The sequence below is a fragment of the Cornus florida genome, unplaced genomic scaffold (genome assembly GCF_030987335.1).
Source record: "Cornus florida cultivar Cherokee Brave unplaced genomic scaffold, ASM3098733v1 CherokeeBrave_3.0.0_Hap2_Chr11, whole genome shotgun sequence".
Taxonomy (NCBI): Eukaryota; Viridiplantae; Streptophyta; class Magnoliopsida; order Cornales; family Cornaceae; genus Cornus; species Cornus florida.
Genome location: NW_026775581.1, coordinates 102,150,127 through 102,167,332, shown reverse-complemented (window position 1 = coordinate 102,167,332; position 17,206 = coordinate 102,150,127). Strand labels below are relative to the sequence as shown.

Below are 17,206 nucleotides of genomic sequence, written 5' to 3'. Positions count from 1 at the left end.
CCGCCACCCTCATCGACGGCGCCATACCCAATTCCCCAACGTTCGTCCGCCACCTAATTGAAGACAACCCAAGAAAAAACCCACCCCTTCGATTTCACCCACCACCACTCAGTACTGCCCTCGATTTCACCCACCATCACTCTCACCACTGCCTTCAATTTCACCCATTTACCACTGCTTTCAACTTACACCATCTCTAATCAACCACGGTGCCGCCACCGCCACTATCTCTCTGCATCCACTGCCACAACCACCATCTCGTCAAATTGTTCCACCTCTTACCACCATTACTTATCACCACCACAGTCCACAACTAGGGCTACAACCACCCCCAAAATTTGCTATTTCCCTTTCTTGTGCGCGCGCAAGCACACACACACACATATACATATACACAGAGAATTGAAATTGATTCTTCCATCTCTTGCACACACACATACACAAACATATACACACATATAGATACATATATATATACACAAACAAATTGCGCTTCTTCCCTCTCTTGCGCGCGCGCGCGCACACACACACACACATATTCATAGATACATATAGACAAACAAGCACACATAACCACACCCACCCGAAATTGCATTGGAATTGGAGTTATGTAATTTTTCCATCAAAACGAAGACAAATAATTGAAATTGCCACCACCGTAACCACATATCTAAGTGCAAAAAAGTCGACACCACTGAGGACGACGACGACGACTCAACCTTCCTCGACCTCTCCCTCATCAAAGCTATCGACAGATCTCAAAAAGGCATCGTAGGGATGTGATATCTCTCTCTTTCTATTTTGTATTTGTGATATTTGATAGCTGTATTTCGAGTACCATGATGGTGGGTATGGTGGCGGCTATGGTAGGGCTGTTAAATGGGTGGTGGTGGGTGTGAACTGGCCGTGGTGGGTGTAGTGGCTGTTGGTTGGCTTACTAGGGTATTTTGGTCAATTAAAAAGAATTGTATCGGATAAATTGATAATTGAATGTATCAAAGGATAATAATATCAATTTACCATGTGTAATGACCATTGGAATGTCTTTGTTAACTTTATCTAACCTGAGGGAGGTGTCTTCGTCTAAAAAAGAGCTAAGTTATATATAGTTATCATTATGGCAAACCTCAGGGGGTGTCATTGTAATTAACCCCAAATAATAAAAGTAGATATATTAATAATTTAAAGTGGAAATGGATTGAGAAAACGGAATGGCACTTGATTCTCATCCCAAGGGAAGAGAAAGCCCAAAAAAAAAAAAAAAAAAAAAACTTACTGCACCCTTGTGATAAAGTAAGGCAAGCAAGTTTAATAGCCCAAAAAATGGGGATGTAGCTCAAAATGAAACGATGAAGTGGATGACATGCCAAAATATGAAAGCATGAAACTCATTTTAAAATCATACGGTCATTTATCATAAAAAATTGTACTATAAAATTGAAGTTTTCATTTAAACATATGTGCGTGTAGGACTGTTAATGGATCGAATTTGGATCAGATCGATCAAATCCATATTCGATTTGTTAAGCAAACGGATTATTGGATTCGAATCACTAATGGGTTCTCGGACTGAATGTCCCAATCTATATCCTATTTAGCTCGGACTTGGATCGGATCTGATTTGAAATCGGATTAAAATAATATTCACTAACATATATAATTATAAAGAGTATGATTTTATTAGTATGTGTACTAAGAGATTTATTAGCATATAGATGAGAACACCACAATATTTATATATAACATTATTATTATTATTATTTTTGAATTTTTGGGTTACCTCTAATACAATTCTAATAGGAGTATTGATATATATATATATATATATATATATATATATATGTAAATTATTGATAAATAATTATATATATATAATTTCAATCGGATCGGATTGAATTTTTATCGGATCGGATCATCATAATTCATACCCGATTTGTTAAGCTAACGAATTATCGGATTCGGATCGTAACCGGGTTATCGGATTTTTTGTTTAATCCATTTCTGACTAATCGGATCGGATTTAGATCAAGATCCGCTTCATTGATAGGTCGTGTGAACTTTATTTATATAAAAGATATTTATTGCTACAATTCAAGTGTATAAAAACTTTAAAATCATATGAAAAGAATAGGATTTCTTTCCATCTATATGCTACATTACTAAGTAAAATAATAATAATGATAATTCTTGTACAAACCAAAAAAAAAACTAGTGGATTGTGTCAATGTGTGTCAAGATATAAAATCATGTAATTGATATGTTTTGGTCACGTGTAAAGAGATAATGTCATGGAGATAGTAACATCCAATTCATGCATTTTCTTGCAAAAATATCATGCTAGATTTACATGATTAATAGATTAAAAAATGTTAAGAAAATTGATTATATATATTTTCAAGCATTTTGAGAAACTCATAATATTTGATGTGATTGACAGAATGTTAGCTTTAAATTACCGAGTGAGTCCGCCGTATTGTTTTAATTCATCGACAAAGATAAAAAATAAATAAAGTGACATCAAACCTTCTTAACTATCAATTATAAAATATTCAGAAAAGTATGACGAGTAGCTAGAATGTGGTTGACAAAGAAAATATAAATTATTGGAGGAGTAAGCCAATAATAAAAATTATTAATTATTATTATTATTATTTTCATAAAAAATTGATAATTTATCTACCTCCTAACAAAGTGAATGATGAAAATTCGAATAAAAAAAAAAAAAATTTCATTCAAGTAATATTTTCACAAAATGTGTGTGAGTGAAGAGTGCGTATGTAGCTATTAACTTATTTATTTCATTCAAGTAATATGCACTAAAAACTCAAAACCTCACCAAATAGCGACAGATATATGAAATAGCTTAAATTTCTTCTCTGTGCAAATCTTCTGATCAGTGTATTTAAATTAATTTTCTTTAGGCAAAAATAAGAAAAAATAACCTATAATAAAGGCTAATCAGCTCTATCTCCTTTTCTTCTCTATCCTGCTATTAGGGATGGCAACGGGGGCGGGTTTGGGTGAGTGTACCCTCCCCTGCCCCCGTAACCGTTTAAAAATCCCGCCCCCATCCCCGCCCAAAATAGTAAAAACGGGAGAACTTTCCACCCCATCCCGGTAACCATTTAACATTTTACCCCCGCGGGTACCCGTCCCGCCCCCATTAAGACCATAATTTATTTATTGTTGAAATAAATTTTTTTTTTTTTTTCCTCATCTTTAATTCTTCACCATTGCAACTTTTTTTTTAATCAAATTCATTTCTTACTTTAATATTGTTATATGGGATACTTAATATATAGTGGTAAATATATATACTAATGAAATAAGGGTACTTAAGTAATTTGTCTATCTAAACGGGGCCGGGCGGTGGAGGGCGACTTCCCCCCGCCTCCGCACCAAACCCGCGCGGGTTTTTATTACATCAAACAATCCCCGCACAAATAAGCAAAACGGTCCCTCAAAACCGGCAAAAACGGAACGGGGTGGGGCAGGTAACCACGAGGGCGGGTCAAATTGCCATCCCTAGGGTTTTTATTACATCAAGCAATCCCCGCCCAAAAAAGCAAAACGGTCCCCCAAAACCTGCAAAAACGGAGCGGGGTGGGGCGGATAACCGCGAGGGCGGGTCAAATTGTCATCCCTACCTGCGACGGGCTAAGTATATGAATCTGCCGAAGCCCCAAAACAACTATTGATTGACTCCTGTATCGGCTTTTTTACAAAGAGTTGGTTGAGAATGAAGCCCAGGGGCGCTCAAGTTCGGTATGAAATGAGGATCTCCAAATATATAAAAAAAGAAAAATCCTTTCTTGAGTGGTTTATATGAGTTGAGTTAAATGTTAATAAAGAGAGGTTAAGATGCAAGGCATTTTGCCATGTCTTGAAAGTTCACGATTGATTAACAGTTTATCGGGTAAAGTACACCATCATCTTCTGAGATTTGATATAAGAATAATTAGATGAAAGTTGTCTTATTTTTTAACAATCACACCCTCTCAAATTTGATAAAATAAACAAAGTTACCCTAACAATTATGAATTGACTTTATTACTCTTTAGTATAAAATTGATAAATATAGTTAATTTAAATACCCTTAAACCAAATAACTTTAAAAGGTTATTAATAAAACCCATCTGATAAACCCAAAATCCTTACATTTTTCTTCTCTTTCCCCTCTTAAGACCCTAACCCAAACAACTAATACACACGCACATATATCATCACCACCACAAATCTCGTATCACCACCATAAATCAGCCCCGTTGCCACATCATCATCCCTCAACATCATCGTCATCAATTCATCACGGTGACAAGCAAGGAAAATAGAACCACAGGGAGGTGAATTAGAGCTTACGGAAGCGAAAGGCTTTTGTCTCCACAGTTGGTGGTGAAACTGAAGCCGTAGGCTCACTCTGGTGGTATCGAAGGAAATTTAGGAGATCGGCACCCACTTCCATGAGTTTCGACTTGGGTTCTCTCTCTCTCTCTATTTATATATATGCAGAAAATGGATTGGGTTTCCCTTTGGTATACTGGCACATCAATGCACAAATGGTTGAGTTTGATCTTTGTAGTATACTCGCATGTCAATGCACAAAATGGATTGAATTTTATCTTTCTCTCTCTCTCTCTCTCTATATGTATATTTGCACAAAATGGATTAGGAAAAACTAGGAAAAAAACAAAATGGATTAGTAATCTATATGTATTTGCACAAAATGGATGGACTGGGTTTTCCTTTGGTATACTGACACGTCAAATACAGAAATTGGATTGAGTTTGATCTCTGTATATATTATATATATACACATGCTCTGACCTGAGTAACATGGGGCACGTGGAATCTCGTGTGCTTGACCAACCATTAGGAGAAGCAAATACATGGGGTATATCTAGTTATATATACCAAATAGAAAGCAAAATGGGTTTGATGAAGCTTTTGGGTCTGGGTTGGGGGGGCTGGGGTGGTGACTGTTGTGTGTGTATATATATTTATATATATAGATACACAATATATATAGAGAGAGATGAAAAAGGGTAATTTGGTTATTTAAGTATTTTGATATTTTATAATTAAAATTAATAAAATAATAAAGGGTAAAATAGATTTTTCACATATTTTAATGCTCTGTTTGGATGACAAATTTCACGTGGGGACATGGTTGTCTAAAAATAGACAAACTTTTATTTGTATGGTCTTATCCCAAACCTCAGATGTCTCTACACTTTACCCTAGTTTGTCACTGGTATTTTTGTATCAAGTTGTTAGTTAGGAGGTTTATTGCAATTTAGCCTAAATAATTGTTGACAACTAGTTAAATATGGTTCGGAATGAAGCATTTAAGTAGATGATCTTCCCCCGTGTTCAATAATATGGCCCTCGATTATTACTAGCTATTTATATATATATTGTGATTCTTAAAAAATTTTACTAGCAAAACTATGGAATTTGTGCATCAGAATTGGAGTTAAAAAGAAAATTTGTTTTAAATTATTTTATAATTTATTTTTAAGACACTAATTCTATACATACGAATATAATTACTCTTCCTTTAAACTAAGTATACACACGAAATGATCAAAACTTTAAAATTATATGAAAATAATAGATTTTCTTTCCATCTATATGCTCCAATTGATGAAACGAGACCGAGTGGAAACCTGAATTTTTTTATAAAAACAAAGCTATTTTTGGTGATTTTTAAACTATTATCCCTTATATATATTATAGGGGTAAAGTGTAAAAAACACCCTTAATTAATGGTGTTTTTTAAACTATCATATCTTATTTTAAAAAGTGTGTTATTAACTCTTTATTTTTTTAAAGTTGAGTGAAAATACCCCCTCAAGTTACTTTTTACACAAATGTGATATAAAATAATATTGTAATATTTGTTTTGTCCTTTTACTATTCCAAAAATATCTAAGAAAAGGTATATGTTAATAATCTCGTGGTAGAATGCTGTTTTGAGCACATTAACTATATTTAACCCACGAATTTTCTCTCATTTTTAAAAAGACGACAACAACAACAACAACAACAACAACAATAATAATAAATTTATTTTTATATATTTTCTCTAATAGTGTATTATCTCTATATGGGTTGAGAGTTTTACACTTCTTAAGACTTAATGTCACTAGTAAGATCTGATATATGTATTTATTGGTAATATAAAAATAAAAATAAAAATATCTCAAAAAAAAAAAAAAAAAAATTAATAAAAAAAAATTTGTTCTCACAGAGTCACACTTATCCTATTGACGTACAATATTTCCTATGGAATGTAAACCAAAGAAGTCTGAAAATTTTCTTTCAAACTATTCAATCAAATTACAATCTCAATTAAATTTATCGTCAAGATCAAAAGATTTAAAATAACAATAATTTATAAAGTAAAGTGTAGAAAACACTCTATAGTATATTTAGGATCCATATCACACTACTCATGTGCTAAACGACTTAATTTTGCTTTGTGTCCATTTTTGTCTTTTGCACAAAATATTGTATTTTTAAACGAGATTAAGTGCAAAAAGACATCTCAAACCTCCCTATGAAAATATATATATACAATTCCCTCTATTATTCATTTTTGGAGCAAATTGTCCCATAATCATCAATTTTGACCAATTTTATAATAGAAATTCAAAAATACCCTCCATGTAAGCAAGAATTTTATTTTATTTTTTCCCATCCTCTCTCCAAAACGGGCACCATTTCCGACGAACCCATTTCCGGCAAAAAGCTTCTGGAGTGTCGTCTGATATCCATCTCGTATGATATCGATCAGATGGTTTCGAAGTTGTACCATATATCAATGTAATCCCACAGCACCTTATCCATTAAAAAACGAGTCATAACATCAGTCCAATATCCAAAATTGGAGCCATGCAAACCAAAACTAATAGAACAGTATATATCATTCCACACTGTAAAAAACACCTGCAATTGGGTCTTCAATTATCCTTTCAAGTGATTGTTTAGGCAAATTTGATTATTGCATAATCAATTTTTTTAGAGACCAGTGATTGAAAGACAGAAAAATAATTTAATTAGATGCGGAGGTATATAACTGAAAATCAAATTCTGAAGACAAGTCGATACTAAAAACAATTATTTATTCAAAGAGAACAAAAGCATCTAGTGATGATGAGACATAGTCTATAACATGCCCAATTGATCAGAACACATTCCCTTCCAAATGGAATTGCTCTCTCCTGCAACGGCGGTAACAATTCTTCAGAGAGCCCATTCACAATGGCTCCAGATCAAATTTGCACACTGCAAACATGGTTTGGGATTAGCAGGGCTCTCGATCCGGTGACACTGCATGTATGTGATGAAGCCACCACTGAAATTAGCCAGATGGAGTTGCGATTGTGAAGAAACTGCAATACCCAACGGAAAGCGAGAACCGAGGATGATTTGTAGGTACAGTTCGATGTTTCTCATGGTGGTAGTCAATAAGGAGGTGCTCGACGGCCGGGGGTGGGGGTAGGGGTAGGGGTGGCTGTGCAGAGAAATAAATAGAAGAGAAAATTGCATGTACGTGTGTGTAAATATATATATATATATAATAAATGTCCAAATCATGACACTTATTATATTATAGCGTGAATTACAATTATCAAGAGTCACGGTTATCAAAACATTACACTTAGTGTTCTTCTATTTTTTTTTCTTTTTGTTTTTTTGTTTTTTTTTTTTTTGGCACTTTAACACTTTTAAAAATATTGTAAAAAGTGTATATAACGGCCGTAAATTACATAAATTTCACGCCAAATGTGTCAGGTGCAACTTATTTGCATAATGTAAGGGGTATTTTCAGCGCATGAAAAGCCTGACCTGCACTCATGTTTTTTACACTTTACTCAAATATGTATATATATACTGTCAAGACTATTATACAATAGAGGATGAAGACGAACTTATACTACTATAGGAGTTTATGTTACAATTTACTGGTACTTTGTTGAGTTATTACTCCATTTATTATTATTTTGCTACAACACCATTACAGTTGGTCTCATCAGCAGCACATTGCACATAGTGACTATCAAAATAATTTCGATGATAGTAAAGCTTTCTGCAACTTATTTGCTTGATTTATGCAGTATAAAAAACATTCCAGCGAACCTGATTTTTTAGAGAGAGAAAGTGAGACACAGATGGCCATTGGTTGTGGTAAGTCTCCTCCGTCGCCGGACCTCCCGTGGAAGATCAGACTCTTAATCTCTGCTTACACCTTCGCCATGGATGTCTGTCTCCGCTCCAACGCCACCATCAACCGCCGCCTCGGCAACCTCCTCGATCGCAAATCCCCTTCCTCCAACAAACCTGTCAACTCCGTCACCTCCTCTGACGTCACCGTCGATCACTTCCGCAACCTCTGGTTTCGCCTCTACGTGCCATCCGCCGCGGCTGACTCCAAGCTCCCCTTAATCGTCTACTTCCACGGCGGCGGATTTGCGCTCTGCGGCGCGGATTCAACGCCGTACGACGACTTCTGCCGCGGCCTGGCCTCTGAAACCCTCGCCGTGGTTGCCTCCGTCAACTACCGCCTCTCGCCGGAATACCGCTTCCCCGCACAGTACGTCGACGGCTTCGACGCATTGAAATTCATGGATTCCACCAAAGATGACACATTTTTGTCCTCGAACGCCGATCTCAGCCGATGTTTCATCGCCGGCGACAGTGCTGGTGGCAACATAGCGCACCACGTGACGGTCAGAGCTGCCGAGAACGGATTCGAGAAACTGAAGATTATCGGAATGGTACTGATGCAGCCGTTCTTCGGCGGTGAGGAGCGGACAGAATCGGAGCTCCGGCTTGCCAGAGCGCCGATGTTGAATCTGGATCTGACGGACTGGATGTGGAAAGCCTTTTTGCCGGAAGGATCGGATCGAGACCACGAGGCAGCGAATGTGTTCGGTGGTGGAGGATCGAGATCAACTGATATCGCCGGTTTAAAGTTTCCGGCGACGGTAATGTTCGTCGGAGGTTTCGATTTGTTGCAAGACAGGCAGAGAAGATACTACGAGGGATTGAAAAAGTGCGGGAAAGAAGTGAAATTGGTGGAGTATCCAAATGGGATCCATGGTTTTTATGGATTTCCGGATTTGCCCGAAACTGCTTTGCTAGTTACGGAAGTGAAGGATTTCATTCAAAAGCAATCATGGGAGTGAAATAATCTTTCTATTTTTTCTGGTAATTAGAATGAAATAATCTTTGCAAGAGAGAAGCTTGGAAAAATCCCAAATTTGTTGAATTTTCAATTATAAGTTAATTTATGCAGTAAAAATCCCAATTTTGTTGATTTTTCAATTAGAAATTAATTAACATATGACAGAATTCTGAACGGTTCGACAAGCAATTAAATAAGTTCATTTTCAACAAATTAATATTATTTTTTTGGATGGAAACGAAGTATTGAGAAAGACCCATTAACTTTAGCTTGTGGATCCTACTGGTTTTCAGTTGAAAACTTTTGTTTAGGGTTCTGAAATCACGTTTTATGGTTTTATACGAGATTTGCTAATTATTTAAGAATTTTTGTTCAAGGCCTTAACGAACTCGGATTTATTTAGTTTCTTATTCTATTTTGTTTGTTTCGGAATTTTTTACAGAAAAATTTATTTTTATACTTATTTGTAGAGTTAGTTTCGTTGTGAGATTAGATTTTAGTTTCTTTTTAGTATTAGATTTTATCTATTATAAATATTGATGTATTGCAAGAGCAAGATTTTAATTTTTTTACCAATAATATTTTAGAATTTTTTTATGAATTTATCTTATATTTTGTGGATTCAAAGTAATCATTTCCTTGTAAACAAATTTATCTCTTTCTGCTACGTCATATTACTCTATTTATAAGGTTGGAAATTGAGTTATTGGTGCTTCAAGTTCGACCTCAACATTTAAAATTTGAACGTAATTGTAGTGAAGTTTAAATTTAAATCATACAATCATTCTAAATGGATGTCACCTCACACTTAATGCACGTTTTTACACTCACTTTATGTGATTTGAATTTTATAATTTTCTATTTCGGTGCCCTTGAATTTGCTCTCACACTTGGCCTTTGTATCTCAAGTCTAAATATGAATATTTAATTTCAATTCTATGTTACTCATGAAACTCAGAGCCATATTAGTTCGTCATATTAATGCTCCAGTTTGGCCACTGCCATGGTGAGCTCTGTCCATTTATGTAATTTAGCATATTTCTCAATCAGGCAAAGGCTTGTCATCAAAAATTGATAGGTGAAGATTGGATCACAAATCCAAACTAGTCTCAATGAATATCACATTTTCATTAACATTTTAATAGCTTAACAAGTTGAGTTACCAATTGTTTGAAATTAGGTTGTTTATATAGTGAGATCGAATAAAAGTTGATCATGTTGTTTGTTTGTTTAACAAAGAAATATGAACCAGTGATCTGAATTATTCGTGAAAAATTGTGGTTATCATTTGATTCTCGTATATATAAATGCTAGTAAGAAAAATTGATGACCAGTTGCTGTTAGCTGATGAAAATTAGTGGTCTCCAATACCAATAATAAATAAATATAATATTAAGAGGCTTCACAGCATCACAAGGGGATGTAGCTCAAATGGTAGAGCGCTCGCTTTGCATGCGAGAGGCACGGGGTTCGATCCCCCGCATCTCCAGGCTTTGTCATTCTTAAATAATGTGGTTTTTGTTTTGCACTTTCATTAAACAAATCCCATCCCACAGTCGACACAAAGACGAAAGACAACCTAATCATCTGAGTATCTCAATACCGAACAAAAAGGCTCGTTTTTCATTTACTATTATGTCCTTTTGTCTTCTGTTTTCGTTCACTTGTTCACTTTTATGGGTTTATGTCTAAATCTCAAATCATGTTATATCTGTGTACTCCGTATGTGTGTGTGTGCGCGTGTGATCTGCTGGCTTTTAATTGATTCTGAACAGAGTCCAATGGGTTTTATGTTAAAATTTCAATTGGGTTTTCGTTATTTTTTTTTTTGCCAATTTGAAGTCTAAAATGTAAGTTGTGCCGTGTATCTATCTCCATCCCTTTGGTGCCGCCAATAGTGTGCGTGTTAGTGCCACTTAAGTGTTTGCTGTAATGTCACTGAAGGAACTCATTCTTAACTGAAAATGGCAACCGAAATTCTGTGACATTTTTCACTGATCTCACAAAATTACCATCTTTCATGCCTCAGGCTTCGTAGCTGTCACCATTATTATGGCTATTTCCAAATTATCGCAGCTCGGAGCTCAGATGATCAAGAGTTTAGAGAAAGGTCTGCTATTTTTATTTATGACACACAAATTTAGTTAAAAGGCAATATAAAACACCAATTTTTGGTGCTTTGGCTTGATGGGCTTATGTTTGTATTTCTTTTCTTTCAACAATAACTCTACAATGTGAAAAAAATTGCTCTAAGTGAGGTGGATATTGCACATGTTTAATGAATGTTGAGTATGGAGCTACGTATAGTTTGTGCTAGTATCACTACCAGAATATTGAACAATAGAGAAACCAGTACCTAGTGATGGTCCTGTATATGCCGAGAGTCGGAAGAGTAGGCTGGATATGCACGTGACTTTTAACATTGTTTGCATAATGTGGCTTCCCACCTCAGTTCCTTGTTCACATGCTTGATCGCCTTAGATTTTACTAGTGTCATATATTGGATAAGTGAGTTAGTATCAAAGAGGGAAAAGTGCATTATGCAATTTTATCTTAGATGTGACTGCTTATTTACTTGGCTTTGTTTGTAAGAGAGAGTTGTTAAAGTTTTATTTTTGGACTCCTGTTAAGAAGAATTTTTAATATTATCATAGTTCTTAATCTCATGACTTTATTTTGCACTGTTTACAAAATTGGGTTTTAAGCATTTGTTGGGACATTTTTTTTTTACTAGTTTTTATCCTCTATATGTCTAAGTAAATAATACTGCACTAAATAGTTATATATGCCGTCATAAGGTCACAATAGGTTGGCTCAATCAACTTGACCAATTGAACCAGGTGTATCAATCAGTCCACTTGACTAGATTGGTTACAGAACCAGATTTCCAGACATTGCTTACAGACATTGTAGATGTTATAATTATCAATTTCACGTATTTTTATTATGTACTTTTGTCTTTCCTTTGTGATGGTGTGAATGTGTGATTTTTTCAGCAATTAAATAAATTGGTGTGGGCTACAAGGTTCTACCTTCAGTGGTAAAATATGGAGGGCCTCTCTAAGTGGAAGTTAATGGATAATTGATGACCTTTGGGAATTCTCCTTGGTTCAATTCCTTTATACCATATCATTTATCTGTATTTTTTTTTTTCGGTATGAAGTTGTGCTCCCAACTCCCACAATTAGCCACTGTTGCTCCTATTGAGAGTTAGGACTTCAACCCTCAAGGAGGAGGAGGAGAATCCACTCGAGTCTAAAAGGCTCGGGGTCTCATGTTTAAATCATATGCATATTCCATCACGGAATTTGCAACTTCAGTTTTTATTTCATAATTATTATTAAAATTCTGCTTCAAGCACCATGGGTTGTGTGGGGTTCTTAGATTCTTAGTTTTCTGTGAGGTTTATTTTTAGCTGCTTAAATTCATTATGCTACTTGAGTTTAGAAATACATTGATGGATGAAATCAATAATGTAGTTTGACGACACTTCTCTTATTTCTTGTGTATTTTATTTACTTTTTTTTTTGCTTTTCAGGTGCACCAGGTCTACTACTACTTACCTCTAGACCAAGAGCAGTATATACCCATCATTTTCGTAACTGTTCTTTGCAGCCCCTGGTTAGTATTTGTTCATCTTAGTTCCTGTAATACACAATATAAAAGAGTTGTAAGGAGCACAAAGGCTTACAACGCTGCAGACAGGAAATAATTTAAATTTTCATACTCTGGATTTTGTAGAACCCTTGCCCATGGTGACTGTAGTTATTGGTACTTAAACTATCTGGACAATGTCTCATGTTTAAATCATTCTTATTCCATCATGGAATTCCCACTTCAGTTTTTGTTTCATAATTATTACTAAAATTGTGCTTCAAGCACCTATTTTACCCTTTGTTATGGGTTGTGTGGGGTCCTTAGAATCCTAGTTTTATGTGAGATTTATTTTTAGCTGCTTAAATTCATTACGGAATGATGGAGCCTCATACAATTGATTTTAGATTGGGTTTAGTTGTTTAGGTTAAGGAAATCTTGTGGATCTAGGACTTCAATGAGTGGTAGAATATTTGTTAGCATTACGGAACGGTTTTAAAGATGTTTGGTCTCTTATATTCTAAGAAAAATGCCGATGGAAATTTGGACAGTATTTAAAGGTTTTGGGTGTTAAGAGTTTTTTTTATTAAAGACCATTGAGCAGCATAAGAGACGATTTATGGGGCTATAAAGTATAAACAGTTTTCTGTAGCTTTGGGTTGCTTAATGTCACGATCCGATTCCTAACGACGCCATGGACATAGAAGAAACGCATGCTGGTTGGCTAAGAACATTCATTGACTGGGAATGGTTCCAGGGAAGGGGCGTGCAGGACCACAGGATGGTACCTCTTCAGAGTTCAGGCAGGTTGACTCGGTTCAGTTCGAGGTGCTTGTCGCTGGTCGTGGACTTGACTATGAAGAAGGGAGTTGGCTATCCCTGCACAAACTGGTCGGGAGCTGGAGCCGTTCCCCTGACGAGGCCATGACAGGGCAGGTCGTGGTGGTTGACCAGGGCGCTTGAGTGAGCTGAAGCAACGCCTTGGTGCTGCACGGGCCGTGCCGCTGCACCAAATCTCTAGGCCCGTGACAAATGGTATCAGAGCAGGACTTGGGGTAAAGCACGGTGGGGTGCCCCCTTGTCGATCCGGGGGTCTTGAGAATGAAGACGGTGCACTGAAAAAGTGTCGGTGGGCAATCAATGCTATTGAAGGAGAGCCTCCATCTCCCCATGAGGACGCGTCCTTTAGGCCGGAGGGCCGCGCGCATCGGATGGCCGGAGGGCCGCGCGCACCAAAGTTCTTGCAAGTTCAAGAGGCGTGCAAACCGTTGTGAAGGGCGGGTATCAAGTCAGCCGGAGGGCGTTTGTTTGCTCGGGGTGTCGCGGAGGCGGCATAACGTGGGGTTGCGTCCCGAAGAAGTGGGCGTCCCTTTAGCCCGAAACCCTATCATTGGGCGAGTGTAGCCAGGGGTTGTACAAGGAAGCGATGGTGGGCAGGCGAGCATACCACTTGGAGGAGAGAGACTTTGGAATGTTGGACGCAGCGGAGTCAGCGCCGCACTGCGACGAGGGCGTCGCAGGATTTGGGTGGGGGAGAATGTCACGATTCGATTCCTAACGATGCCATGAGCATAGAAGACACGCATGCTGATTGGCTAAGAACATTCATTGACTGGGAATGGTTCCAGGGAAGGGGCGTGCAGGACCACAGGATGGTACCTCTTCAGAGTTCAGGCAGGTCGACTCGGTTCAGTTCGAGGTGTTTATCGTTGGTCATGGACTTGACTATGAAGAAGGGAGTTGACCATCCCTGCACAAACTGGTCGGGAGCTGGAGCCGTTCCCCTGACGAGGCCATGGCAGGCCGAAACCAATCAGCATGTATCCTTGGGAGGGCAGGTCGTGGTGGCTGACCAGGGCGCTTGCGCGAGCTGAAGCAACGCCTTGGTGCCGCACGGGCCGTGCCGCTGCGCCAAATCTCTAGGCCCGTGACATTAAGCTACTTATTCAATGGAAAGAAAGATTATTCAAAGATGATTTTTCAGAAGTGGAACAGGTGAAAATTAAGGTCTGGTTGCAGGTTAATAAAGTGTAGAATATCAAAGAGGAAAAAAAAAAAAAACACCATAAGTGAAATGGAACCAGCTACTTATTTGCTCTAGTAAAACATATTATGAGGCTCAATGTAATGCAAAACTTAGAAATGCAAGATTCCAAGTGAACCCCAAATTGAAATCAACTGTTTTATGAACTGCAAAAGATAAATAAATATCCACAGACATTCACACACACACACACAAAACAAAGAAGGAATAGCAGAGTATATGAATTATTTATTTTCAGAGCCATCTTTTAGTTTGTATCTTTCAGGATTTGTCCAATTACATTTCTTTCAGTTTCATAGTGAAGCTGCTATGTCAGTCAGCCATTTTATTAACTTTTTTTTAATTGCCAATATCTTGTCAACTACTATGGCTAAGTAATCCTTATCTCTAAACTTCATTTTCAATTCAGAAGCATGAACATTTTTCTACCATGGCTGCCAATAAGGCTGAGGAGGATGGGAATGAAGAAGAGCAAAAGTAAGTTCACACTTTTATTTTGCTATTTTAAACTATTTTTACTTTTACTTTTATTTTATTTATTATGTAATAGGGAGACAGTGGTGTAGGTGACATAAATGTTGTTAGTAGTAGTCAAATACATGGGTGGATGAGTTTCCTTCCTAGTACTAAGGGAGAAAGCTAAATATAGGAGCTTAAAGAGGGTTATATGAGGGGCTTGGGAGGAGGAAAAGATGATTAAATCACGGAAAAACTAGCGGGATAATGTAGTCCCCTCTAAAAGATAGTAAGGAGTAGTAGCAGCCCTTTTGGCCAAGACATTCACCAAATTTCCCACTTGAAGGACCAAGAGTGGTATTACAGATGGATGCTGAGATGTCCAAACCTCTTAAATATAATGCAGATCTCCCTTAGTCCCTTGTTTCCACATTGGATATGTTATACCAACAACTCAGTCACACTCTAGCAAAAGCCCTGAAGTGCCTCTTGAAATTGTTTAGTTGCTCTATCACTTAGTTACATAATATTTGTCAGAGACAGTAATTAAAGGGGTGAATTGGTATATCAATCATAATGTTGGTCAGGCAGTGACATATTGCTAATCAATCACATACAATTTTCTGTAGCAGTCCACTATCCTTGATGCTATGTGAATGGCCACAAAAGTTAACAGACTGAAATCTACAGTCATATTATCAAACTGCTCTCTGTATATCCTCTTGTTTGATTCTCCAGAATATCTGTGACATTTGTTGACAAAGATGGAGAGGAGAAGCATATTAAGGTTCCTATTGGATTGTCTATGTTAGAAGCGGCCCTTGAAAATGACATAGAACTTGAAGGTAAGCTCTTAAGCATGTTATCCTGGGGTTTGCACCTTACTTTGATTCATTTTGTGTCCTCTTCATGATATTTGTTTTTCCAATTATATCGCATTAGTTTTAAAGAATCCAAGATGAAAGGTTTAACGTCATTCAATTAAACTTATGACTTAGTGATGTGTCATCTAGCCCTTGAGATTATATCATGATGAAACTATCTAAAACTTGCCAAATACAGAGCTTCTAAACCAAGTGATTAAACTAATTTTAATTTGATTACAGGAGCATGTGAAGGATCGCTGGCCTGTTCCACTTGTCATGTGATTGTGAAGGTACCTTATTTCACAACTGTGTTTCTAGAAGGTAGATCAATCTTAGCAAGAGAAGAATTATTGCATACTAGCACTAAAACAATGACTTCATGTTGCTCTGGATGACTTCTTTCCAGCAATTCAAAAAATATGACCATCAATTCCTCACTGAAATTTGTCTCCTCCTTTTTACTTTTTCTTTCCTTTTTCTTTTTTTTTTTCTTTTTTTTTTTTTTGAATTAATTTATTTTGAGATATGGATTAAGATTATTACCATTGCATTAACTTGATGTGTTGTGAAGCTAACTTTTGAGACCTTGATTAGGATATGGAATACTATAATAAGCTAGAAGATCCAAATGATGAGGAGAATGATATGCTAGATCTTGCTTTTGGCCTCACAGAGACGTTGGTCCCTCTATCTTGAAACTGATCTTTACATCCTCATCCAACCCTTGATATTTTAATTCTTTGCAATAATTCTCTGCAGGTCCCGTCTAGGTTGTCAGGTGATCGCAAAACCCGAACTTGATGGAATTCGCTTAAAACTGCCTACTGGTACATGAAAATTTCCACAGGTATAAGCCAAAACCACATTAAAGATCTTCTGATAGTAAGACAGGCTGGAAAAAGATTTTGAGTGTAGAGAATGGAACTCTTCAAGTTTTGTAGCTTGTTATGTTTTAGTGGATTAAGGGTACTGGAAACTTACTAGTGATATGATTACTATGATAGGATCTCATTCCTCATTATATTGTTCATTTCATATGTGTTTTCATTTTTTCCA

At 36.8% G+C, this 17,206-nt stretch overlaps 2 protein-coding genes and 1 non-coding gene across 3 annotated transcripts; all 3 read left to right on the top strand.

Moving 5' to 3' along the window:
• Positions 1–8,174: 8,174 nt before the first annotated feature.
• Positions 8,175–9,191, top strand: LOC132281713 (probable carboxylesterase 18). Its single transcript, XM_059783388.1, has one exon. The coding sequence runs from the start codon at positions 8,175–8,177 to the stop codon at positions 9,189–9,191; it is 1,017 nt and encodes a 338-aa protein (XP_059639371.1).
• A 1,415-nt stretch (positions 9,192–10,606) lies between these two features.
• TRNAA-UGC (transfer RNA alanine (anticodon UGC)) lies at positions 10,607–10,679 on the top strand. The gene has a single exon. It is a non-coding gene; the product is annotated as a tRNA-Ala (tRNA).
• Positions 10,652–17,187, top strand: LOC132285830 (uncharacterized). Its single transcript, XM_059788057.1, has 8 exons — positions 10,652–10,804; positions 11,220–11,300; positions 12,729–12,811; positions 15,238–15,305; positions 16,023–16,129; positions 16,391–16,440; positions 16,745–16,827; positions 16,910–17,187. Exons 2-8 carry the CDS (start codon positions 11,243–11,245, stop codon positions 16,983–16,985), a joined length of 525 nt encoding a protein of 174 aa, XP_059644040.1. The 5' UTR covers positions 10,652–10,804; positions 11,220–11,242; the 3' UTR covers positions 16,986–17,187.
• Positions 17,188–17,206: the final 19 nt, after the last annotated feature.